Source organism: Symphalangus syndactylus, chromosome 6 (genome assembly GCF_028878055.3).
Source record: "Symphalangus syndactylus isolate Jambi chromosome 6, NHGRI_mSymSyn1-v2.1_pri, whole genome shotgun sequence".
Lineage (NCBI taxonomy): Eukaryota > Metazoa > Chordata > Mammalia > Primates > Hylobatidae > Symphalangus > Symphalangus syndactylus.
The window spans coordinates 131,587,885-131,614,098 of NC_072428.2; the positions used below are offsets into that span (position 1 = coordinate 131,587,885).

General features: G+C 42.6%; 1 protein-coding gene across 1 annotated transcript in view; it reads left to right on the forward strand.

The window, feature by feature from the left end:
* Positions 1 to 4,924: 4,924 nt before the first annotated feature.
* The window catches only part of AGK (acylglycerol kinase), a 103,876-nt gene continuing 82,586 nt past the window's right edge, over positions 4,925 to 26,214 (forward strand). Inside the window, exons 1-2 of the mRNA XM_055284268.2 lie at positions 4,925 to 5,059; positions 9,235 to 9,349. Of these exons, the coding sequence (XP_055140243.1) occupies positions 9,249 to 9,349 (101 nt within the window). The 5' untranslated portion in view covers positions 4,925 to 5,059; positions 9,235 to 9,248. The remainder of the gene's footprint in view (positions 5,060 to 9,234; positions 9,350 to 26,214) is intronic.

Consider the following 26,214-nt stretch of genomic DNA (forward strand, 5'->3'; position numbering starts at 1 on the left):
CATTACGTACACATGTATGATCCTATAGGAGAAAAGTGCGACCATCTCTTTCTCTTTTTTAGAAAACAGCTTTATGGAGATAGAATTCACATACCATACAATTTTCCTACTTAAGCTTTATGTTTCACTGATTTTTAGTAGATTCATAGAGTTGTCCTACAACCACCACCATCAATTTTAGAACATTTTCATCTCCCTAAAAATAAATCCCATACCCATTAGCAATCATTTGCCATTTCTCCCCAACCTCCCCCCAACTGTAGTCGTAGACAACCTCTAATCCATGTTCCATTTTCATGCATCTGCCACTTCTGGTGGTTTCATGTAAGTGGAGTCATACACTATGTGGTCTTTTGTGACTGGCCTATTTCACCTAGCCTAATTTTTTTTTTTTTTTTTTTTTGAGATGGAATCTCACTCTGTCACTCAGGCTGGAGTGCAGTGGCATGACCTTGGCTTACTGCAGCCTCCGCCTCCCGGGTTCTGGTGATTCTCCTGCCTCAGCCTCCAGGTGGCTGGGATTACAGGCATGCACCCCTGTGCCCAGCTAATTTTTGTATTTTCAGTAGAAATGAGGTTTCACCATGATGCTAGGCTGGCCTCAAACTCCTGACCTCAGGTTATCCTCCTGCCTCAGCCTCCCAAAGTGCTGGGATTACAGGTGTGAGCCACTGCACCCGGCCCACCTAGCCTAATGTTTTTAATGTTGATTGCCATTTCTTTCTTGAATTCTCCCTTTTAAGAAGGAAACCTTCCCTAGAGATCTCTCAGCAGACTTCCTTTTAAGACTGTTCTAAATCGAGTGACATGATCTATTCCTAATCTAATCATTGGAGATGGAAGAGGAATGACTGTGATTACCTAAAGTGACTGTAAACTAACCCTTGGCAAAGGGGATGGGGTTATCTAGTCACCTGCTTTGTAGTTACAGGCAAACAGGGGCTGGGAAGGTGAAGAGTGGATGTCTGAACAAAATTTAATTCCTGTTAGGAAAGAAGAAAGGGGCAATGGATGTTAGGTAAGGAGATAAAATGTACAATATACTTTAATGATACAACATAACAGGTAAGAAAGAAGCTAAGAATGGTGAAGGGGGCTCCACTTACCTTTGGTTTATTTATTCCACCAGTCTTCCTCCCTTCCTTTTTGTTTTACACCTGTAAGCTTCAGACTCTAGAGTGGTGAGTTCACCAACCACTCCAAATCCTACCCCTGCAATGGATTTTATTATTCCACCAGGTTGAGTGAAGCTGACCAACTTTAGGGGCTTCAGGGAGGTGGCAAAGGCAGGGAGGGGGTAACTGAGAGGTGAGAGCCACACAATACCCACTTTCTAGGTAATCAATTGACAGCAATTCAGCATGCCATCATTGCTGTTCTAGCTGTATGCAGTTGATGTACACAACTGACAGGGAGGTTGCAAGTATGAGAATTTTTTTATATATGTATAAAAAATTATATATCTCTATATATCTTGTCAATGAGCAAAAAATTGAAATGTGAGACTACCTTAAACCTCGATTCTTTCTCTCTTGTCTTATGTTCTTGAACACTTCCACAGTAGGGGGCAATCTGACTTGAGAGTGAAATACTCTTTCTTGTTGAATGACCATGGCACTCCTGTCTTAGTTTCTTCTCACCCTATTTCTAGGCCAAGGTCATTTCCCTGTAACATCCTTAATAACAGATTCTGAGACACGACCAGGCACGGTGGCTCACGCCTGTAATCCCAGCACTTTGGGAGGCTGAGACAGGCTGATCACGTGAGGTCAGGAATTTGACACCAGCCTGGCCAACATGGTGAAACCCCATCTCTACTAAAAATACAAAAATTAGCCAGGCATGGTGGTAGGCTCCTGTAATCCCAGCTACTTGGGAGGCTGAGGCAGGAGAATTGCTTGAACCCAGGAGGTGGAGGTTGCAGTGAGCTGAGATCACGCCATTGCATTCAGGCCTGGGTGACAAGAGTGAAACTCTGTCTCAAAAAACAGACAAACAAAACAAAACAGATTCTGAGCCAAGAGAATGTAACCTCGGGATTGGTTCTGGACTAATGAGAAGCTACTGGGATGGTCAGCCACCATATTTGGAAAATGCTAGAGATCTTGAGTTGTAAGTAAGACTCTTCCATTCCTGGGAGCTACTGGATGTCAGTCCGTACATTTGCCCTCAAGGGAACATAAATTCATTTCGTAAGCAACTGGGGCCCATACTTTCAATGTGTCGCTTATTTCAATATGCAAAAAGTATAGTATTATATGTGGCAATGTGTTAGATGTGAAAAGAGACACAAGTCCCTATCCTTGACAGTGCAAAATGTTCTTCTCTGAAGATCCCAGGCAAGAGCTGAAGACCCAGGCAAATTCCAAATAGCTGCTTGGGATGACTTTTCTGCTCCTTAGGAACCTCACTTAGCTGTTAGCGATAGTGAACAAAGAACATGGAAAAGGAAGTACATAAGCCAAGCCCTTCTCTCTGGCTGTGTGCATTTGGATCTGTCTTTGGTCCTCTCTGTGGCATGAATGTGCCATTGAGCCTCAGGGACTGTGCCTGAGGCACTGTTCCAGGCCGCTAAGGGCCAGAGTGTCAGGCCTGAGTCTTCTCTGGCATCTCAGATCCTTAACATGGATCAGCAAAGGAAGGTCTCCAGGACTCTCTTTGACTGAGAGGGAACTTGTGTTAGTCCTTGACTAAGAGTTTTGTTTTGTTTTGTTTTTTGTTTTGTTTTTTTGAGAGGTAGTTTTGCTCTTCTTGCCCAGGCTAGAGTGCAATGGTGCGATATCGGCTCACTGCACCCTCCGCCTCCCAGGTTCAAGCAATTATCTTGTCTCAGTCTCCCATGTAGCTGGGATTACTGACACCTGCCACCACGCTTGGCTAATTTTTGTATTTTTAGTAGAGACGGTTTCACCATGTTGGCCAGGCTGGTCTCGAACTCCTGACCTCAGGCAATCCACCCATCTTGGCCTCCCAAAGTGCTGGGATTACAGGCTTGAGCCACCGCGCCCAGCCTAACAGAAGTTCTTGGGGCTGCCTAAGTCAGAGTGTCAGGTTCCTGTTGGGCTGCAGGAACCCATTCAGGGCTGGCTAGAGCTTGTGCCTGATTATTCTGGAATCTGAATGCATCCTAGTAAAATGGGATTTGGAAGAGAGTAGAATTGGTATAGGTCTCCAAAACTCCAACCTACACATCTGCCTGCAGGTGTGTATTCAGATTTCCTTAATCTCCTATATTTCCATCCTTCTTCATCCTTCATCAAAGCTGACCTTTTCTTATTTGGGGAACCACTTTCATGCTGAAGCCCTAAAGCATATGCTGAGTCTGACCCTTGGAACATCAGCATCAAGTCTCAGATTTTTCTAGCCTGCAGGTGAGCACTTCAGCAGCTTATTTCCAAACACAAATGCTTTAGATATTTGGAAAAGAAGAACTGAAAATAATGGTCTTCCATACCCTATGTCAACATTTTAGAGCTAGAAGGGTTTTTTTTTTAATGGTAATGTTCTCAGTCCCTTAGTTTACAGGTGGAGACTCAGGAGAGAGGGCTAGAAAGTTCTTGCTACTAATTAGCGTGGCCCAATGGATTGGTGCACCCTGGCATAAGGAATATGTTTACTGCACCATAGCACCATAGCCTCATTGAATGTCCCTGCCCCGGCGTTCTTTTTTTTTGTTGTTTCTTTTTTAAGCATTCACCTAGGGGGACATAGGTAGGATGCATGTCTACACGTAGGAAATGCGCAGACTAGATAGCAAGCTCCATGGGGCAGGAACCATGAAGGGCGTTGTACCTGAGCATACCCCCAGTGCCTGTTGCAGGGCCTAGCACACACTCAAATGTTGGTTGACTGGCCAGGTGCAATGGCTCATGCCTATAGTCCTAGCACTTTGGGAGGCCAAGGCGGGCAGATCGCTTGAGGTCAAGAGTTCGAGACCAGCCTGGCCAACATGACAAACCCCCGTCTCTACTAAAAATGCAAAAAAATTTAGCTGGGCCTGGTGGCAAACACCTGTAATCCCAGTTACTCGGGAGGCTGAGGAACAAGAATTGCTTGAACCTGGGAAGCAGAGGTTGCAGTGAGCTGAGATTGCACCACTGCACTAGAGCCTGAGTGACAGAGTGAGACCCTGTCTTAAAAAAAAAAAAAAAAAGTTGGCTGACTGAATGCTGGAAGGAAGAAGGACCGAAGGACCTGGCTTTGTCCCCACACCAATCTGGGGGGCGAGTACAGAGTGTAAACTGTCTGGAGGTTGGCATTGGCCTAGCTTCTCCGTTGCTCTCTTGTTCTCTAGAATCCAATCAAGCACCTGTGGCCAGAGAGATGCGTGAAATGGAAACCAGTCCCACCAGCCCCTGATTGCACCCCCTCAATGCCTTCTCGCCCTGTTTAATGTCATGTCCAAACTCCTGGCCGCCGTGGCCTGTCTCCACCTCTCCCGCTTCCTTGCTTGGCCTTTCTCCTTAGCTCTCTCTGCCTCATCCACACCGGCCTGCAACTCGCCAGAGTGCCCCAGGCTTTTGAGCTTTTGCACAGGCCCTTCCCTCTCCAGGCTCTCTCCCCTGGATCTTTGCTTCAGCTGCTCCCTCTTGACATTCAGGTCTCAGACCAATGGCCCCTTACTCAGAAGGCCTAGCACAGGCCGCCTAATCTCACACAGTTCTCCCCCTACCCGCCCTGCCTTCCATCACCCCGTTTCATTTTCTTCGTGGCACGGAGCACCATCTCCAATGGCCCCTTGTTCATTTCGTTAATTTATTTTCCGACTTAGTTCCAGGTGCTAAAACAGTGTTATCTTGGCAGGCTTCCCATCAAATATTGTTGCGCAAAGGATGGATGGATGAAAGGAAGAGTGAGCCAATAAACGAGGGAACGCGGGGAAAGGCAGCCTCAAGGCGGAGGGCCCTGCCACCCCCACCGTCCCTGAGCATCCGAGCCGGTTCCCGCTCGTAGCCCCGCGGCGGAACCCGAGGGCGGCGGCAGCGGTTTCCCTTGAACGAGCCGGGGAATCTGGAGAGAGCACACAGGAAAGGCAGAGCCGCGAGCTGGACCAGCCGTGGTGAGTGCAGCGGCGCCCAGGCGGGGAGCGAAGTGCGGGGCGCTGGGACTGGGCGCGCGAGCGGGGCGGGAGTCGGGATGGGGGCCCGGGGCGCTGGGCGGAGCCTCTGGAGTCGCGCTGGGCCGAGAGCCGCGGGGACCCAAGCATCAGGGGTCGTGGGTGCAGGCAGCGGCGCGGCTTGAGGGTAGGGGGTGCGGGCCTGGCCGGCGCGGCGAGGGAGGGCCTCGCGCGGATCCCGTGGTCACTGCGCTAGTCAGCTGTCCTGGGTTCGAGTCCCAGAGCTGTCGCTAACTTGTGGACCCTCCCTCACTCCGTCCCTTGGGCTTCAGCATAGTCCTTTGCAAAATGGGGCCAATAGTATCCGATCCATTTGATGGGTTGGTTGGTTCATTCATTCTGGCTCTTTACTAGGTTCTGGTGCTGCAGATGGATTGACAGAACTTGCCCATGAGGGGTTCACTATCTAGTAAGAAAAAATTTCCACCTGGATGCTCCACAGGCGTGTCAAATTCAGTATCTCCTAAACCGCACTACTTTTCTCCACAAACCTACCACTCAAATCTAAATGACTGAAATCACTATTCAACCAGTCACCCAAGCACAAAAACCTGGCTTGGTTCCTCCTCTCTCACTTACTACAGTCAATGGACCACCAACTGCTGCCAATTTCTACTTTCTAAAGCTTTCCAAATCCATCCTTTATCTTGGTTTGTTCTTTTAGGTGCCTAGAGATTATGGCAATAACTTCCTCATGGTTCTCTTTAGCTTTAATTTTAGCTTCTTCCAGTTCATTTTTCATTCTGCTATAAAGTGGTCTTTTAACAGTTCAAATATAATTATATCACCCACCTGCTTAAAGCCTGTTAAAGGTTTTTCATTGTCTTCAGAATAGCCAAAGTCCTTAGTGTGGGTTCAAGGTCTTTTCTAATCCCGCCTGGTCCTCAGTCCTTTATCTCTAAACCACTGTTTCTCAAAGTCTGGTATAGTGGTGACCTCCATTACAACCAACATGGGAGTACTTGTTAACAAGTGAAGATGACAGCTTAATTCCAGAACAAATGAGACTCTTGGGGGAGGGGGCAGTTCCCAGGATTCTGTGTTTTTAACAAGTTCTGCCCTAAAGGTTGAGAACCCCTGTTCTAGACACTCCAATTTTTACTCCGCTGTTGATGGAATTCAGGACACACTGCCCCAAAATATGACTTGTTGGCATTAGAGGAAACAACTGAAGCAGGAAAGTCACTTTGTGGCTTCCCACTTTTCTCCCCTGAAGCAGGCCATAAAAGAATTCTTTGACCTTCTTCTGTATAAGACCCTCCGGTGACAGGTGCTCATCCTGTAAGTATAGGATCGAGGAAAGGAATGCCCTTATCTTTGAAGACACAGGTACACAGAGAAGAATCTGAACAAACAGGCCTTGCTAAGTTCTCCCCAGCGTATTACTGTTAGATCATACCCCCTTTTTCCAGTCATACTTCTCCATGGCTGTCCACCCTGCATCAAACCTAGCATAAAAATACACGAATTTACCTGTTTCTGGGTATTCATTTTCTTATGAAGGTTCCTGTGTCACCTGAAACTTAGGTTAAATAAACATGTATGCTTTTCTCTTGTTAATCTCTCTCATTATAGGGGTCTCAGACATGAACCTAATTCTCCCCTCAACTATCTATGTATGTTTCTGTCAACACACTTTACTGTCTTTTATGCCTTTGTACACTCTCAGTTTGGGCTACTGTAAAAAATAATACCAAAAACTGGGTGGCTTAAACAACGGAAATTTAATTCTCACAGTTCTGGAGGCTGGAAGTCCAAAGTTAAGGTGCCAGCATGGTTGAGTGCGTGGTGATAGCCCTCTTCCTCGGTTTGCAGAGATCTGTCTTCTTGCTGTATCCTCACAATGCAGAGAGACCATCTCTGTAGTGTCTATTCTTATAAGGACACTAATCCCTTTCATGGGAGCCACTCTCATGACCCAATTATCTCCCGAAGGCTCTATCTCCTAATACCATCTCACTGGGGATAGGGCTTCCACATCACCATTTTTGGGTAACACAGCATTCAGACAGTAGCATCCACAAAACTCCTTCGTTACTTTAGTGACTCCTCCTCATTCTTCAAGGCTCAGGGAAGACCTCATTGACTGTGCACCACCCCCTCAGCCCTAGACCAGGTTAGGTTCATTCTTGCAGACTCTCACAAAGCCTTGTGCTGACTCCTCGACATTTATCCCACTGTACTGCAATCATAATTGTATAATTGTGTTAGCATTGTGGGTTTGACAGTTGTGAGCACTTGAAAGAACGCATGAGACCCGTTCTTTTCTGCCCTCACACCCAGCACAGAGCCTACCATGTAGGTGTTTATTAAAGGGCTCTTGAATGAAGGAGTGATTTAGGGCCAGATGGAGAGGAGTTCAAGAATTAGTTGGGCCTTTGGAATCATGTGTCAGCCTGACAGTGTATGGGATTCACAGGAAGATGATCTCCCTGGCACTGGCTTCACTGCTGCTTTCAATTAGGATGTTTCTTCCCTTGAGAGGAATTTTAACCAATGAGATTTAAAGGGAGTCATAAAAGAACTGGACTTTAAAGTGGAAACAGTTTTTTTTTTTTTTTTCTTGGTCTATATACCTCACTAACAGATAGTCATAAAAAATTTTGCTTAAATTTTTGTTTATCTAGAAAATAATTAAGTTCATTTTCAAAAACTTAGTACATTGCAATTTTAAAAATAAACATCACCCACCATTCCACAACCTAGAGGGATCTACTTTAAAATTTTGTTTTTGAGCCAGTTGCAGTGGCTGACGTCTATAATTCCAGCGATTTGGATGGCCAAGGCGGGAGGATTGCTTGAGGCCAGGAGTTTGAGCCCAGCCTGGGCAACATAGTGAGACCTTGTCTCTAACAAAAAAAGGAAAGAAAAAAATTAGCCAAGTGTAGTGGTATGTGCCTGTGGTTCCAGCTACTTGGGAGGCTGAGGCAGGAGATTTGTTTGGGCCCAGAAGTTATAGTGAGCTACGATTGTGCCACTGGACTCCATCCTAGGTGACAGAGTGAGACCCTGTCTAAAAAAAAAAAAAAAAATTGTTTAATTGTATTGTTTTTTTTTTAAAATTTATACTCATGTTTGAACATAATTGGGATAATGCCAATTATATATGGCCTTTTATCCTGCTAATATTACTTAACATTACGTTTTGGGTTTTTTCCCCATAAGTAAAAATTTTGGGTAAAAAAATATTTAATTGCTATTTAACTTATTCATTGAGCAAATTTCTTAAACAGCTATTGTGTGCCGGATCTTACTTTAGGCATGGGATACAGCAGTGACCAGAACTCTGTCCTTACTCTCATGGAGTTTCCATTCCAGTAGGATTAGGCTAATAAACAAGCAAATGAATATAAGCATCATCAAATAATAAATGTCATGAAGAATAAAGATATTCTATAGTGTCACTGTTTTTTAGTAAAGTCTTCCTAATTTACCTTCTTTAAAGGAGTGTATGAGTGTCTATCGTTTTATTATGTCATCAGTGAATATGATCATTTAAAAATTTATTTTGGTCAATAATGATAGTTCTTTGTAATATGCATGTCTTTGATTATTCAGGAAGTTGAACATTTTTAGATAGCCATGTACATTGCCTCTTCATTGAGTTTTCTATCCATGTTTTCTGTTTCTTTTCCTATTGAGGACCTGGTATTTTCTTCTATTTTGAACTCGCCCTTCGTATTATTATTTTTTGGGACATTTACATTATGATGGATAGACAAATGCATACTCTTAAACAGTGGTACAGTGAGGCTGTAAGGAGTTAGAGAAACCAGAGGAAGCCTGGAATTCCCTTCCTGTCTTTCTGCCCCTCCCTCTTCCTTCTATTGCAATGAAGAAAAAGTGATCAGAGAGGGAAGAAGTATAGGTTAGGTGGAAATACGTGAAGGAAGAAAGAAAGGTGGGTGGATGTGTGGGTGGATGAGAAGATGAAGATGATGGGAAAAGAAGGGAGAAGATGAGCTGAGGCCAGAGGAGAAGTGGTAAGGAGGAAGAGGAGTGAGTGGGAAAAAAAGGAGTGAGAGAGGATAAAAGAATGGAAGACAGAGTAATAGGGGCATTACATGAAGACCATGGATAAATTATATTTTTTTCTTTTTCCGCCTCTACTAACCTAGCAAATCTCTAGAAGATGACGGTGTTCTTTAAAACGCTTCGAAATCATTGGAAGAAAACTACAGCTGGGCTCTGCCTGCTGACCTGGGGAGGCCATTGGCTCTATGGAAAACACTGGTAACTATCTGACAGCCCATCCCACCTTTGCACCTGCAGCAAAACAGCCCCAAAGGGCCTCAGGTTAAAATCTTGCTCAGCTGTGCTTATCCCTATAAAACATGTGCTGTAAAAGAAAAATAAATGTTATTCAAAGCAAAAACAAAGACTTCTTGTAATCAGAGCTGGAACTACATGCATACTCATATCCAGTGGACAGAGAATAAAGTAGAGAGATCAGAAAGGAAGCTATTTTTATTCATTATATTTATAGTTGAAGAAATTAAGACATCCTAGAGAAAGATAAGTCCTTTCCCAAGTTAGTAGTGTGAACCCCCAAAATCTGACACAGGTCTTAGTCAATTTAGTAAGTTTATTTTGCCAAAGTTAAGGATGTGCGCCTGCGACACGGCCTCAGGAGGTTCTGACATGTGCCCAAGGTGGTCTGAGCACAGCTTGGTTTTATACATTTTAGGGAGATATGACACATCAATCAATATATGTAAGATGAACATCGGTTTTGGTCTGGAAAGGTGGACAACTTGAAACAAAGGCGAGACAACTGGAAGTAGGGAGGGAGCTTCCAGGTCATACATAGATAAGAGACAAATGGTTGCATTCTTTTGAGTTTCTGATTGGCCTCTCCAAAGTAGGCAATCAGATATGTATTTATCTCAGTGAGCAGAGGAGTGACTTTGAACAGAATGGGAGGCGGTGGGGCATGGTGGCTCATGCCTGTAATCCCAGCACTTTGGGAGGCTCAGGCAGGTGGATCATTTGAGGTCAGGAGACCAGCCTGGCCAACATGGTGAAACCCGTCTCTACTAAAAATACAAAAATTAGCCAGGCAGTAGTGGTGTGCACTTGTAGTCCCAGCTACTTGGGAGGCTGAGGCAGGAGAATCACTTGAGCCTGGGAGGCAGAGGTTGTGGTGAGCCGAGATCGGGCCACTGCACTCTAGCCTGGGTGAGGGAGTGAGACCCTGTCTCAAAAAAAAAAAAAAAAGAATGGGAGGCAGGTTTGCCCCAAGCAGTTCCCAGCTTGACTTTCTTTAGCTTAGTGATTTGGGGGCCCCAAGATTTATTTTCCTTTCCCAGTAGTAAGCAAGGACTGGAACTCATGTCTCACTGGCATTTTATTCCTTCCGTTTCTTACTATAGTCTCTTGATCTGTCATCAAGGGACACTTGCTGAATTTGTTCTTCCATCCCCTGTGACTATCCTCATCTATCCCATTAGCCTACATTAATTTAAATGAGAAGCAGACTTTCAAACCTTTTGTTTAAATAAAGAATTCAGAGGAGTCATGGATTTTATTAGTCTTCATGCATGGAGGGAGAAGAAAGTGCCAGAGCTCCTCTTCTAGTTTAATATGGTAATAAGATTTAAATACACAGAGAAGTTTTTGTATAAAAATTATACAAATTATGAAGACAGCCAATCAAATTGCAGTCTTTTGGAGATTAAGGACTACATTTTAAGTATGTAGCAACACTGAAATCCAGATGTCTTAAATGACTGCTTTGTTGAACAGAAATCAGAACAGTTACTCTTTGAATTAGAAGTCTCCATATTGGAAAAGAGATTCATATTGATATTTTGTGAACACTCTCAATTCACTGTGAGAATAACTTTGATACAACATGATGTCTGCTTTTTTTGCAGCTGTGGAAAAATTGCAATATATTCCCCTTCTTTTCTTTCTAAGTATTGTCAAGGCCAGGCACTCAAATTCCATTAGCCAGCATCTAAGGAAAAAAGCAGACATAAGAAGCTTAAAATTTGTAATTAAGAAAAGGGTGGAGCAGATATTTTAACAAATGGAGCATGGAATGTTTGGCTTCTCCTTTTTCTAACTACACTTGAGTCCTCAAGGCCCCTTTGCAGGAGCATCCAATCTAGGCCATGGCTAGGTCAGTCGGGGGAAACTCCCACCCACTGAGGATTACTGCTGTTTCTAGGACTAGGTGAAGATTTGAGGAACTGTGTACTCTGTTCAGGATGTCTTTAGAGGAACCATGATAAGTTCTTGCCCATGTAGCCTTGAGACTTTAAAGAAGGACCATTAAGTCTTCAGGACTAACAGAGGCCTTGTTCTAAATTGGATCTGAAACAGCTTGAGCCAGAAGTGTGGTGGCAGCCTGGAGGCCTCATTTTGCTCTGTCTCCACCCTTGACATTCAGTGTTACTGCCCCAAATGCAAACTCCTGTTGTCCTATTGCTCTTCTTTTTCTCAGACTGTTCTCTTGCATGATTTGATACTATTTAGCCTTTTTAAAAAATTGTGAAAAAACACAGGACGTAAACATTTTCACCTTAACCATTTGTAAATCTGCAGTTCAATGGTGTTAAGTATATTCACATTGTTGTTCAACAGATCTCTAGAACTTTTTCATCTTGCAAAACTGAAACTCTGTACCCATTGAACAACTGCCCATTCCCGCCCCACCCCAGCTGTCCTTGGCAACCACTATTCTACTTTCTGTTTCTAGGAATTTGACCACTTTATATTTTGTGTCAGTGAGTCATATAGTATTTGTATTTTTGTGGTTGGCTTATTTCACTTATAATGTCCATAATGTTTATATTATCTTTACCTTTTCTTTTTTTTTTTTTTTTGAGATGGAGTCCTGCTCTGTCGCCCAGGCTGGAGTGCAGTGTTGTGAACTTGGCTCACTGCAACCTCTGCCTCCCAGGTTCAAGTGATTCTCCTGCCTCAGTCTCCCAAGCAGCTGGGACTACAGGCGTGTGCACCATGCCTGGCTAATTTTTCCATTTTTAGTAGAGACAGGTTTTTTTTTTTTTTTTTTTTAACCATGTTGGCCAGGCTGGTCTCAAACTCCTGACCTCAGGTGATCTGCCCGCCTTGGCCTCTGAAAGTGCTGGGATTACAGGTGTGAGCCACCACGCCTGGCCTATATTATCTCTAAATGTAAAGATATATTCTTTACGTTTAAAGAGGTATGGCCTTTACATCTGTCAATGGACATTTTGGTTGCTTTTACCTCTTGACTATTGTGAAACATGCTACAATTAACTTGAGTGTACAGATACTTCTTGGAGATCCTGTTTTTAATTATTTTGGATATATGCCCAGAAGTGGGTTTGCTAGATCATATGGTAGTCTATTTTTAATTTTTTGAAGAGCCTTCATACTGTTTTCCATTGTGGCTCATCATTTTACAATCCCACAAACAGTGTACAAGGTTTTCAGTTTCTCCACGCCCTCATCAACACTTGTTATTTTCTGTTTCTTTGATATGGGCTATCCTTATGGGTGTGAGGTGATATGTCATTGTGGTTTTGGTTTGCATTTTTCTAATGATTAAGAAAGTCAAGCATCTTTTCACATGCATGTTGGCCATTTAAAAATCTTTGGAGAAATGTCTGTTCAAGTCCTTTTTCCATTTTTAATTGAGTTTTGTTTTTGTGGTTGGCTTGTAGGGGTTCTTTATGGATTCCAGATACTAATCCCTTGTGAGATATAGAATTTGGAATATATTGTCTCCTATTCTGTAGCTGGCCTTTTTACACTATTGATCATGTCCTTTGATATATATTGTTTTTACTTTGGTTAAGGCCCATTTGTCTACTTTTGCTTTTATTTGCCTCTGCTTTTGGTGTTATATTCAAGAAACCATTGCTAAATCCAGTGTCATGAAGCTTTTCCCTATGTTTTCTTCTAGGAGTTTTATATTGGGTCTTACCTTTAGGTCTTTAACAGATTTTGAGTTAACTTTTTTATATGGTATAAGATAGGGGTTCAGCTTCATTATTTTCCATATGGATATCTACTTTTTCCAATACCATTTGTTGAAGAGACTGTCCTTTCCCCATTGCGTGGTCTTGGCATCCCTATTGAAGATCATTTGACCATATAGATGAGGATTTATTTCTGGGCTTTCTGTTGTTCATTAGTCTATATAACTGTATTTATGCCAATACCACACTGTTTTGATTACTATTGCTTTGTAATATATTTTAAATTCAGTACGTATGAGGCTTCCATCCTTGTTCTTTTTCAAGATTGTTTTGGATATTTGGGGATTTCTTGAGATTCCGTATGAATTTTGGGATAGTTTTTTCTATTTTTGCAAAAAATGCCATTGGGATTGCATTGAATCTGTACATTGTTTTGTAGAATAGGCATTTTAACAATATGAAGTCTTCTAATTTATGAACATGGGATGTCTTTTTATTTAATTGTACTCTTTAATTTCTTTCAGCAGTGTTTTGTAGTTTTTAGCATATAAGTCTTTTACCTACCTGCTTAAGTTTATTCCTTAAGTATTTTATTCTTTTGATGCAATTGTTAATGGGATTGTGTTCTTAATTTCCTTTTCAGATTGTTCATTCTTAGGATATAAATATATAACTGATTTTTGTGTGTTGTGTATCCTACAACTTTGCTGAATTTATTAGTTCTAACAGCTGTTTTTTTTTTTTTTTGGTGTAGAATCTTTAGGGTTTCTACATATAAGATCGTGTCATCTGTGAATAGAGATAATTTTACTTCTTCCTTTCCAGTTTGGATGCCTTTATTTCTTTTTCTTGCCTCATTGCTCTGGCTAGAACTTCCTGTGCTATGTTGAGTAGAAGTGATGAGTGGACATCTTTGTCTTATTCCTGATCTTAGAAGAAAAACTTCCAGTATTTCAAAATTGGGTATGATGTTAGCTGTGGGCTCATTATAAATGGCCTTTATTAAGCTGTGATACTTTTCCTTTTGTTGCCCTCCCCCCATTTTTTTTTTTTGCCTATATATCTCCAACCTTTTCACAGAACAGTGCTCACATTCTTTATACCCAACTTGTTTTTACCCTGAGAAAATCTTACCCTGTAGTCTTCTTGAGTGGAAGCTGCCTTATCCTTTCTTTCTTCTTCTTTTTTTTTCTCCCCATCAGGTCATTTTATTATGGTTTTTTACAAATTTTGTTTTATTTTAATAGTTTTTGGGGAACAGGTGGTGGTTTTTGGTTACATAGATAAGTTCTTTAGTGGTGATTTCTGAGATATTGGTGCACCCGTTACCCGAGCAGTGTACACTGTACCCAGTGTGTAGTCTTTTATTCCTCACCCCACTCCCACCTTTCCCCGAGTCCCCAAAGTCCTTTATATCATTCTCATGGCTTTGTGTCCTCATAGCTTAGCTCTCACTTATAAATGAGAATATATGATATTTGGCTTTCCATTCCTGAGTTACTTCACTTAGAGTAATGGTCTCCAACTCCATCTAGGTTGCTGCAAGTGTCATTATTTCATTTTATTTTATGGCTGAGTAGTATTCCATGGTGTATATATACCACATTTTCTTTAGCCACTCGTTGGTTGATGGGCATTTAGGTTGGTTCCGTATTTCTGCAATTGCAAATTATGCTGCTATAAACATGCATATGCAAGTGTCTTTTTCATATAATGACTTCTTTTCCTTTGGGTAGATACCCAGTAGTGGGATTGCTGGACTTAATGGTAGTTCTGCTTTTAGTTATTTAAGGAATCTCCATACTGTTTCCCATAGTGGTTGTACTAATTTACATTCCCACCAGCAGCATAAGTGTTCCCTTTTCACCATATCCATGCCAACATCTGTTATTTTTTAACTTTTTAATTGTGGCCATTCTTGCAGGAGTAAGGTGGTATCTCATTGTTTTTTTAATTTGCATTTCCCTCATGATTAGTGATATTGAGATTTTTTCATATACTTGTTGGCCATCTGTATATCTTTTGAGAATTGTCTATTCATGTCCTTAGGCCACTTTTTGATGGAATTATTTGTTTTTTTCTTGCTGATTTGTTTGAGTTCCTCTGTGGTGGAGTGCCAGTAGGGAACAAGGACCTCTTCTCCAAGGCCCTATGTGATCACAGAGGCTGCCTGCCTGTTGGGGTTTAGGTGCAACTTTCCCTACTGTGTCCAGTGCTGCAATTTTGTCTCTGCTGTGAGAAACTACCCACAAGCAGAAGGATCTGGAACTCAAGGCCTGCTCTTCAGATTCTTTTGTCCCATGAGGTGATTCCTTGATGTGGTGCTCTCCTGCTCCTCCTAGGGATGGGGCTTCCTGAGAACCAAAGTGCAGTGATTGTTACCGGTCTTCTGGATCTAGCCATCTAGCAGGGATAGCGGGCTCTAGGCTGGTGCTGGGGAATGTCTGCAAAGAGTCCTGTGATGTAATCCATATTCAGGTCTCTCAGCCATGGGTACCAGCACCTGCTGTGGTGGAGGTGGCAGGGGAATGATGTAGCCTCTGTGAGGATCCTTGGCTGTAGGTAGGTTTAGTGTGCTGGCTTTTTTGAATGCTGGTTATGCAAGCGGTGAAGTTGTCACATGGATAGACTCAGGACGTTTGGTTAGCCAGGATGTTGCAGGCAGTGGTATTAGCTGTTGTTTTCTCCTTCTTGGGAGCAGTGTTACTCTGTCATGAGTTGCGGTAATGGCCTGAGTTGGTTGGCCTTCAGCCGGGAGGTGGCACTTGCAAGAGAACACCAGCTGCGGTAGTAATAGTGGGATTTGAACTTGCCCTAAGTTGGGGCAAGTATTCTGGTTTCTCAGGCGATGGGTGGGGTCATAAAGCTCCCAAGAGTTTCTATATTTTGTGTTCAGCTACCAGGGCTCATAGAGAAATACCTTCAGGTGGGGGTAGGGTTAGGTGGGTCTGAGCCAAGACTCTCCTTGGGGAGGGCTTGCTGTGGCCACTGTGGGGTATGGGGAGGTGGTTCTCAGGCCGGTGGGGTTATATTCCAGAGGGCATTATGGCTGCTTCTGTTGTGCCGTATAGTTCACCAGGGAAGTAGGGGATAACTGGTAGTGAAAGGCCTCATCCAGCTCCCACGCATTTAGTGAGGCTGGTCTCATTTCCAGAGTGCTCTGCTAACAGTGCCAAGTTTAGATCCAGGCAGCCTGTGCACAGAACTCAGACCTGCCCCAGGTCATAAGCTTCCCCGCTGAGAAAGCAGGCAAGGCTTTCAGGCCACGCTTCTCCCTGTCTGCTCACAATGTTGGTGGCTCCTGCAAGATATAGTCAGGGATCGCATCTTTGGGCTTGAGCTGGAAACTGTGTGCCTACAAGGTTCTGCCCGCTGCTGCTTCTACTTTTTTATTTCACAGAGTTCCCTAAATTTGTTCCAGCTCTAGGTAAGGTTAAATCCTTCTCCCATGATCTGGATTTTCAAATTCCCCAGTGGGGATATGTGTTCAGAGGCTGGTTTTCCCCCCTCACACTTTGGGGAATCACAGTTTTTTGTCTGTCTTGCAGCATTTGCAACAGTGTGTTGCTTCTTTCAAAGGAGCTGTGAATTCTTTCAGTTTTCCTGGTACATTCCTGTGGTGGTTCTTGGAACAAAAGATCACAGTGTGATTCTCCACACACTGTTCTGTCTGTCCAGGTGGGAGATGCAATGCACATTAGCCCTGCCTTTTATCTGTCATCTTGCTCCCATCTCTGTCCTTTCAAATGGGATCAGGGTGTAAGGATGTTGGGATTCTCCTGGCTCTTCAGTAGCTATTCCAAACCATTTATCTTCCATCTTATACATCTTCCATCCTTCAAGACTTTTATCTGGCTATCTAATAAAACTAAATCTTCCAGCCTTCTGGGATCTCAGTTACATTCAGCTTAGGCTTTGGCACCTGGCTTATCACTGTCATTTTATTTCTAAGTCCTGTTATCTTCCTGGACACTGTGAGTGTCCATGTGGATGACCTACCTAACAACCTGCCCCCACTTTCCTTGACTTCTTCTGTATCTGTGACTTTGACTCACTACTCCACCTTCTTCCAACTTCACCCCCTTCTCATTGGTTGAATGCTAAACTTTATCATCACTTGCCCCTGTTCCACTTCTGAAATATGGAACTTCGGTATCCCATTCTGTCATTACGACCTTCTATTATTCCAGTTTTTTCATTCCATTACTTCTGCTCTTCAGTGTTATTAGGATTTCTTGTCCCTTGGCTCCTCTGTTTTCTTCCCAATCTATCACTCTTCCTTGCTTTTCATCTTTTTCATCTCGTAGATTCCTTCATCCAACACATCATACGTTCCTCAACTCTATTTTTCACGTGTCATTCTTGGGCTTTTTAAGCTCTCATTTCCTCTCGTTTTCACAACTAAAGGTTTGTTTTTGTTGTTGTTGTTGTGTTTAGAGATGGGATCTCGCTCTGTCACCCAGGCTGGAGTGCAGTGGTGTGATCATAACTCACTGCAGCCTCAAAATCCTTGGCTCAAGTGATCTTCCCATTTCAGCTGCCTGAGAAGCTGAGACTATAGGTGCATCACAGCACACCCTGCTGATTAAACTTTTTGAATAGGTTCTCTCTGCTTTCCTATCTCCCACTCATGCCACATCCTCTCCAATTTTCATTATAATTATTTTCACCAGTTTTATTTTGCATTCCTCTTGACCACTGTATTAGTCTGTTCTCACGCTGCTAATAAAGATACCTGAGACTGGGTAACTTATAAAGGAAAGAGGTTTAATTGACTCATAGTTCCACATGGCTGGGGAGGCCTCAGGAAACTTACAGTCATGGCAAAAGGGGAAGCAAACACATCCTCCTTCACATGATGACAGCAAGGAGAAGTGCTGAGCAAAAGGGGGAAAGCCCCTTTACAAAACCATCAGATCTTGTGAGAACTCACTTTCATGAGCACAGCATGGAGGTAACCACCCCCATGATTCAGGTACCTTCCATTGGGCCCCTCCCATGACACATGGGGATTATGGGAACTGTAGTTCAGGATGAGATTTGGTGGGGACACAGCCAAACCATATCAACCACTCAGGTTTAGACACAGTTGACTGTCCTCGAAATGCTTCATTTCTTTGTCTTTTGACTCCCAAATTCCTGTTTTTTTCTCCTCTGTCTCTGGCTGTTTCTTCTTCTTCTCCTTTGTTCCTTTTTTTTTTTGAGACGGAGTTTCGCTCTTGTTGCCCAGGCTGGAGTGCAGTGGCACGATCTCGGCTCACCACAACCTCTGCATTCCGGGTTCAAGTGATTCTCCTGCCTCAACCTCCTGAGTAGCTGGGATTACAGGCATGCGCCACCATGCCCGGCTAATTTTGTATTTAGTAGAGATGGGGTTTCTCCATGTTGGTCAGGCTGGTCTTGAACTCCCAACCTCAGGTGATCCACCCACCTCAGCCTCCCAAAGTGCCGGGATTACAGGCGTGAGCCACTGTGCCTGGCCTCCTTTGTTACTCTTCTCTGCCCTTCTACTCAGGCATTAGAGGAGTAGTTCTCTAGGACTCTGCCCTAGGCCTTCTTCTCACATTATATCCTCTTCCTGCATGATCTTATCACTCATGATGTCTTCAGTTACCAGCAATATGAAGCCATATCCCAGATTTTTGTCTCTATACAGACCTCTTTTGAATTCCAGACCTGTATATACATTCAGCTACTTGTCTATTTGGATGGTTCACAGGTGCCTCAAACTTAACAGATGAAAAATAAAAAGTTTTCCTGCCAAACCTGTTCCTTCTGAGTAATTGGTACCACTCACCATCCAATTTCCCAAACCAGGCCAGGCTTGGTGGCTCACACCTGTAATCCCAGCACTTTGGGAGGCTGAGGCGGGCAGATCAACTAAGGTCAGGAGTTCAAGACCAGCCTGGCCAACATGGCAAAACCCTATCTCTACTAAAAATATAAAAGTTAGCTGGGTGTGGTGGTGCATGCCTGTAATCGGGAGGCTGAGGCAGGAGAATCTCATGAAACCAGGAGGCAGAGGCTGCAGTGAGCCGAGATCGTACCACTGCACTGCACACTCCAGCCTGGGTGACAAGGAGAGACTCCGTCTTAAAAAAAAAAAAAAAAAAAAATTCCCAAACTAGGAATTTAAGCATCATCCTTTATCCTCCTTCATTCCTCGCATCCAGGTCATACATTCTAAAGGATGTTGCTCCCTCTACATCTCTTAATGTATTGAGTTTCTTCTTCCTGTCCTCACTGTCATGGCTTTTGTCCATACTACTATTGTTGCTTGCTTGGGTTCTTAATAATAGCCTCCTCACTGTTCTGGCACCTACTTTTGCCTGTTCCTAATCTATTTTGGACACCGTTTCTAGAGTGATCCTTTGTAAGTACAGATTGCTATTGCTTTGAGACTCAAGCACAATATTCTTACCATTTCTACATGTGCTTGGCCCCGCCTACATTTCTAGACTTGCCACATTTTATGCTTTAACATGTGGACCTTTCCGAGCTTCCAAAGTGACATATTCTTTCTGTTTCAGGATTTCTTGGAATGTCCTTGCACATGTTCTCTGTGGAACATTCTGATTTTCTCTTCTTCCTTAGGCAACTATCATTTCTCCAAGTCTCAAATGTGATTTCTTTAAGCAAGCCTTCCTTGTCCCCTCTAGTCAGGATTAGGCAATCGTCTTACATTTTCTCCATAGTACTATGAACTCTTCCTATATATTATTCACTGCTATTGTTATTTTCTGTTGTTTGTTTCTTCTGTTATATCATAAGACTCTACAGGCGGGGGCGCTGTTTGTCTTGCTCAGTGTTGTCCTGCAGGCCCAGTACACAGAAGACATTTGACACACATTTTATTTATGGAAGATGGAACAAACAAGAGAATGAAAGGATGAGTGTGCAGAGGGCAAATATCAACCTTATTGATTGACCATCAGGAATTCACAAACCTAGGCTGTTGAGTCCTTCTGAAGGAAATTATGCCCTAAATTCATAGGTTACTCTTTCAATTTCTACAAAATTTATTTTGAAATACTCATGAATTTCCTTACCCACTCTATCTTCTCTATACTTATTCTTAGACAGCCTAACTCCTAGTTCAAAGAGGATATAAAAAACATGGGCAGTTACCCCAGAGTGCATATTGACATTCTTTCTCTCTGTCTCAGTGGCTGAGGCTGCCATCCTCCTGGTCAGCCCCTCTGACTCTCATCCTATTCTTTCACCTCCCGTTGGTTGTCCATTTCCTCACTTGTATCTTTAGTCTCAGACTTTCAGTTTCTCTCTCCCCTATTTGTCAGAATCTTGCTCATACATCTTCACTCAAGTCTGTATTCCCATGTGTTTGGTGACCTGCTCTCATTTTCCATTGACACCATCCTCAGAAGTGTACCTCACACTTGCAGTCCCACCTCCGTTTCAGAATAAGCTTAGTAAAATGGCTTGTATCCCATCATCTGATTGAACCTGCTCTTGATGAGGTCATTAATGGCCTCTTAGTTGTTAAATTAAAGGGATACTTTTCATAGCACATTTGATTTTCTTGGCCCTTATCCTTTTAGGTACCTTTAGATATCTTCCTGCTTTGTTTGTGCCTTGAATGTCAGTGTCCCTCATGTTCCATTCTCATTCTACACACTCTCTAAAGGATCACAACCACACGGTTGTTTTCAGGTATGATATATGGATTTTGGAGTCATCATATTTTTCTAGCCCAGATACTGCTTCTCTTGACATTTTGTATGAATAGAAGACAAATATTTTTTGGTAACAGATTTGTGAAAAATTGCATATTTTAATTTCTTTTTATCTGACCCCTTTTGATTACTGCTCTTAGTTTGTCTTTTGATATCAGATATTATTTATTTGGAGGTTCTACTCCATTTTTACTTATCGATAATTTTTTTTCTCCATTGAGAATTCCACCCCCTTCTTTTTCTCCCTTCCCCCACGTTTCAAAGAAAAAAAATGATCTGTGGTATTTTTCCCCTCTGCATAATTTCCCCACAGCAGGTTGCAGCAGTTGACAGGAGCAGCAGGGGCTGCTCTCAACTCGAGAAGAGCAATTGCAGAGGAGAAAATGACCCTGTTTGCTGAAAGTAAAGACAGTTTAAGGATTGCTCATTCCTCTTCAACTGCTTTTACCAAGCTTTCCAGCTTCCCTGGGGAAGATTATGTTCCAGGTTGTTCGGTTTATCATGTCAGCAGTTTACCTGCAATAGTCTCTCACTCATTTCTGGTCCTTTTAGTAGCAAAGAGTCTGCTAATAAAAAGTAGCATAAGAAAGGAGGCAGTGGAGTATAAAGTTGTCTCTGGAGTCAGACTGAACTGACGCTTCCTAGCAATGTGACCCAGCGCTCTCTAAGCCTTAGGTTCTTCATCTGTAAAATGGGGATAATAATAATATCTCATTGGGTCACTGAAGGATTGATTAAGTGACGTAACTGGAAAGCTGTTAGCATCCTGTCTGCTAGATTTAAGGGTTCAATAAATGCTAGTAATTGTGAGTAAACTTGATATAATACATACTCAGCCCTGTGGAAGTTAAAACCAAGTGCTGCTGGTGACTGGGTTGTGAGTGACTTGAGAGACCGCCAGTGGGAAGGGAGATGTGGATCTGCCAGGTGGTCTAAGGTCTGAGCCTTTTGTTTATTTCGCCTTTCATATGTAACAAGACAGCTTGGAAAAGTATAGTTTCAAGACTGACCCAACATAACGACAAAAGAGGCCTGCCATACGTGGTTAAAAGCAGCAAGCCGTGTCGGAAGCCTTTTCCGTCTGATTTGGGCTCAGATTACTCCTGCATCACTGGGGACCTTATCCTCGCTCTTCCCAGCTCTGGTCTGTCTCCCCATGATTTTGGCTGGTGAGCTTTGGCACAACTCCCCAACTAACTCCCTTGGCTGAGCAGTTAACAATAGCTTGGCTCCTGCTTAGTTCTGGCACATGGTTCTCAGTTTACTCCTTTGGCTCAGTGCTTCTGACACCAGTTCTGCTACCCACCTCGGCCTGTGACCCAGGGCCATCCCATTTCTTTTTTTTTTTTTTTGAGACAGAGTCTCACTCTGTCACCCAGCCTGGAGTGCAGTGGCACGATCTTGGCTCACTGCAACCTCCACCTCCCAGGTTCAAGCAATTCTCTTGCCTCAGCCTCCTGAGTAGCTGGGACTACATGTGTGTGCCACCATGTCCGGCTAGTTTTTTTTTATATTTTTAGTAGAGACGGGGTTTCACCATGTTGGCCAGGCTGGTCTTGAACTCCTAACCTCAAGTGATCCAGCCTCCTCGGCCTCCCAAAGTGCTGGGATTACAGGCATGAGCCACCATGCTCGGCACCTCCCATTTATTTCTATGGAGCATCTAGCTTCTCAGCTTAGGATCCTGGTACTTTCCTTTCCTGGAGATTTTAAAATCCACAGACACCATAAATTCCTTGACATTAAGCTTGCAGAGCAAGTGTGCTACTATAGCAATGGTCCTGGTCCTTGTGTTTAAGGGTTTTAATTAATATTGGAGTTTTCTTTCTCTAAACATAGGAACATTAATTTTGATTACTGTATATTGGCTTTTCTAAGCATTGTTGCAAGCCACCTTTCAAGTTCTATGGTCAAAAATAGTTTCTTAGAAGCAGTAAAAATAAATGGTTATGAGTTTGCCTGAGGGATGTGTTCAGTGTGATTTGATTTTATTGAGAATATACTACTAATAATAACGATAGGCTGGGTGCAGTGGCTCACACCTGTAGTCCCAGCACTCTGGGAGGCTGAGGCGGGCAGATCACAAGGTCAGGAGATCAAGACCGTCCTGGCCAACATGGTGAAACCCCATCTCTACTGAAAATACAAAAATTAGTTGGGCGTGGCAGTGTGCACCTGTAGTCCCAGCTACTCAGGAGGTTGAGGCAGGAGAATTGCTTGAACCTGGGAGGCGGAGGCTGCAGTGAGCCAAGATCACGCCACTGCACTCCAGCCTGGGCCACAGAGCAAGACTCCCTCTCAAAAATAAAATAATAATAGCTAATACTTAATCAGTGATTGCTATGTGCCAGGCACAGTTCTGAGCACTTTAAATTTATTAACTCATTTCATCTTCCTTATAACTCTATGAGATGGTTATTAATCTCATACTCATGTGAGATTCATAGCCCTATATAGATGACGAAACTTAGGGGCAGCAAGATGAAGTAATTTACTCAAGGTCACACAGCTGGTATCAGAGCCATCATACAAAGCCAGACAGTCCTGATCCTAACCTCTCAAAATGGCCACTGTGTCTTAGGACCATGAGAGAGATGAAGAACTGTAGGCTGAGATTACCTTCTATCATAAAACCCATTTGGAATAAGAGAAATTGTTATACCATAGTGCTTCAGAGGGTGAGCTTCTGAGCCAGGGGGTTCTGGGTTTCAGTCTTGCCTTTGCCACTTTCTGCATGTGTGATGTTGGGCAAGTTATTTAATCTGTGAAACTTCACCTTTATTTACCTGTGCAATATGTCACAATATTAATGTGACACTAACCACTGCTCCTGGCACATATTAAAAATAGTACCTACTTTAGGCCAGGCGTGGTGGCTCACGCCTGTAATCCCAACACTTTGGGAGGCTGAGGCAGGCAGATCACGAGGTCAGGAGTTCGAGACCAGCCTGGCCAACATAATGAAGCCACGTCTTTACTAAAAATATAACAAATTAGCTGGGCATGGTGGTGGGCACCTGTAATCCCAGCTACTCGGGAGGCTGAGGCAGCAGAATCGCTTGAACCCGGGAGGCGGAGGTTTCAGTGAGCCGAGATCGCGCCATTGCACTCCAGCCTGGGTGACAGAGTGAGATTCTGTCTCAAAAAAAAAAAAAAAAAAGTACCTATTTTTATTAGAGATATATAAGGCACTATGTGCTATGTTCTGTTTGACGGGTACAAAGTAAATGTTAAGGGTGCCTAAAGAAGAAAAAAGATTAATTTAAAAAACTTTATTATGAAAATCTTAAGCATATAAAAATTAGAGAATAGTATAGTGAATCCCCAAGTAACATTACTCAGCTATAGCAGATATCAATATTTCACTAATTTTGTTTCATCTATGACCTCTACTGTTTTTTTTTTTTTTTTTTACTGGAGTAGTTTAAAGTAAACCCAGATATTATATCATTTTACCCATAAATACTGCAGTACCTTACTCCAATAGGTAAGGACTTAAAAAAAATCAGTGTCATTATGATTATCATGAACTTGAAAAAAACAAAAATAATTATTTTATCTAATATTCAGTCTGTGTTTCTATTTTTCTTATTGTCCCCAAATTGTTTTACAGTACATTTTGTTCAAATCAGTATCAAAATGAGTTTCTGTCTCTTAAGTCTCTCAAAGTATAACTCCCCTTCTTTTGATAATATTTACATGTTTTAGAAACTAGGTCTATGTTTGCCCTGTAGAATTTTTCATACCCTCGACTGGGCAGATAGCTTCTGCATAGCTGTGCAGAGCCATATGGGAGCCTGAGGCAAGAAGAAAAACCAGTGATACTGGCCCTGACTTTATTTAAAATTATGTTATTATATCATTATAACTTTTTTGCATTCATTTTTGATTTTGGAAAATACATATTAAAATATTTATCTCCATTACTGTATTTTTTGGCACACCCTTAAATGGTGCCCTTGAGGCAAGTGCCTCATCATTGTGTTCTAGCCCCAGCCATGTGTTGCTTAATTTGCTCCTCTATCCCTCCTGTGTCTTGTCAGCTGGTGATTAGATCCACGTTCTGGAGCTTTGCTATTCGCAGTGTGGTCCCGCAGCATAAGCATCTCCCAGGAGCTTCTTAGAAATACAGACTCTTAGGCCCCATCCTGAACCTACTGAGTCAGAATCTGCTTTTTAACCAGATCCCTAGATGATGCGTTTGCTCATTAAAGTTTGAGAAGCACTGAGTGGAGCCATAATTAGATTCCAGTGCAGTTTATTTGGCAAGGATGCTTATAGGCCTGTGGTGAATTGCTTACTTGTATAACTTGAAGAGGCATATATTGTCTAGGTGTCCTGTTTTTGGTGATACTAAGATTGACCAGTAGATTCTCATGTGATAAGCTTGACCCATCCATGAAAGTTAAGAAGGATCACTTCTTAGAGTTCACTAGAGCAAAATGGTTAAGAAACGGGGCTCTAGAGCCCAATAGTATGGATTTGAATCTTGACTTTACACAGCAAAGCAACCCTGGATAGTTACTTAACTGCTCTATGTTTCAAGTCTCTATCTGTAAACTGGAGATAATAGTAGTATCCATTTCATTGGTCATGCAGATTTTTTTTGGAACAATGCCTGATAGAAAGCTCTCAAGCAGAAATAACACTTCTTTTCTTCTACTTCTTTAGTCTTTTCTCTCCTCATCACAGAAAGCATCCTTACAAAGATATCATTTGAGTTGAGCCCTGCAGAATGAGTTGGACAGTATTCTAGGTGATATTAATTACTTAATTATAAGCAGGAAATGGGAATTCACTCCATATTTTTGGAGAATGGGGAAGAATTAGACTTGACTGTAAAGTTGCATGTTTTCAAGAGGATGGGGGAAAATCCAGTTGATGGAAGGCTTTGGATATAGGAAGTCTGTAGTATTTGGGGAACAGTGGAAATTTTTAAGGGAAGAGAATGTCATGAACAAAGTAGCATTCAAGAAGTTTAATGCAGCACACCTGTGCAGGATACATTTGAAGGAAAAAAGTCTGAAGGTTAAGAGTGCATTTAAATAGTTTACACAAAAGATAATAAAGGCCTAAACCAGAGTGATGGCATTACGAATGGAAGAACTTATGGGTGGATGTGAGATCGTGATAGTGTGAATAATACATGAGCATGGGTGCCAAAGGCAAGGGGTGTCTCTGCTTTGAGTTTTGCTGCTTACTAGCTATGTGGCCTTTATCAAGTTAACCACCTGAACCTCTGAGCCTCAGATTCCTTATAAGTGTAATGGGAATAATTACACCTGTTTGGCAGGTTAGTTGCAAGGATTAAATAGGTATGTCAAGTGCCTGGTACTGTGCTCAGCTTATAGTTAGCCCTCAATAAATGCTAGTTATTATTATTACTAGGTAGTTGACTGGGCATGTGGTTGAAGGAAAGGAAGGTAGTAGAAATGATTTTTTGGCTTCAAGACTAGGATAACTGGTGATATAGAAATTAAAAAGTTGCCAG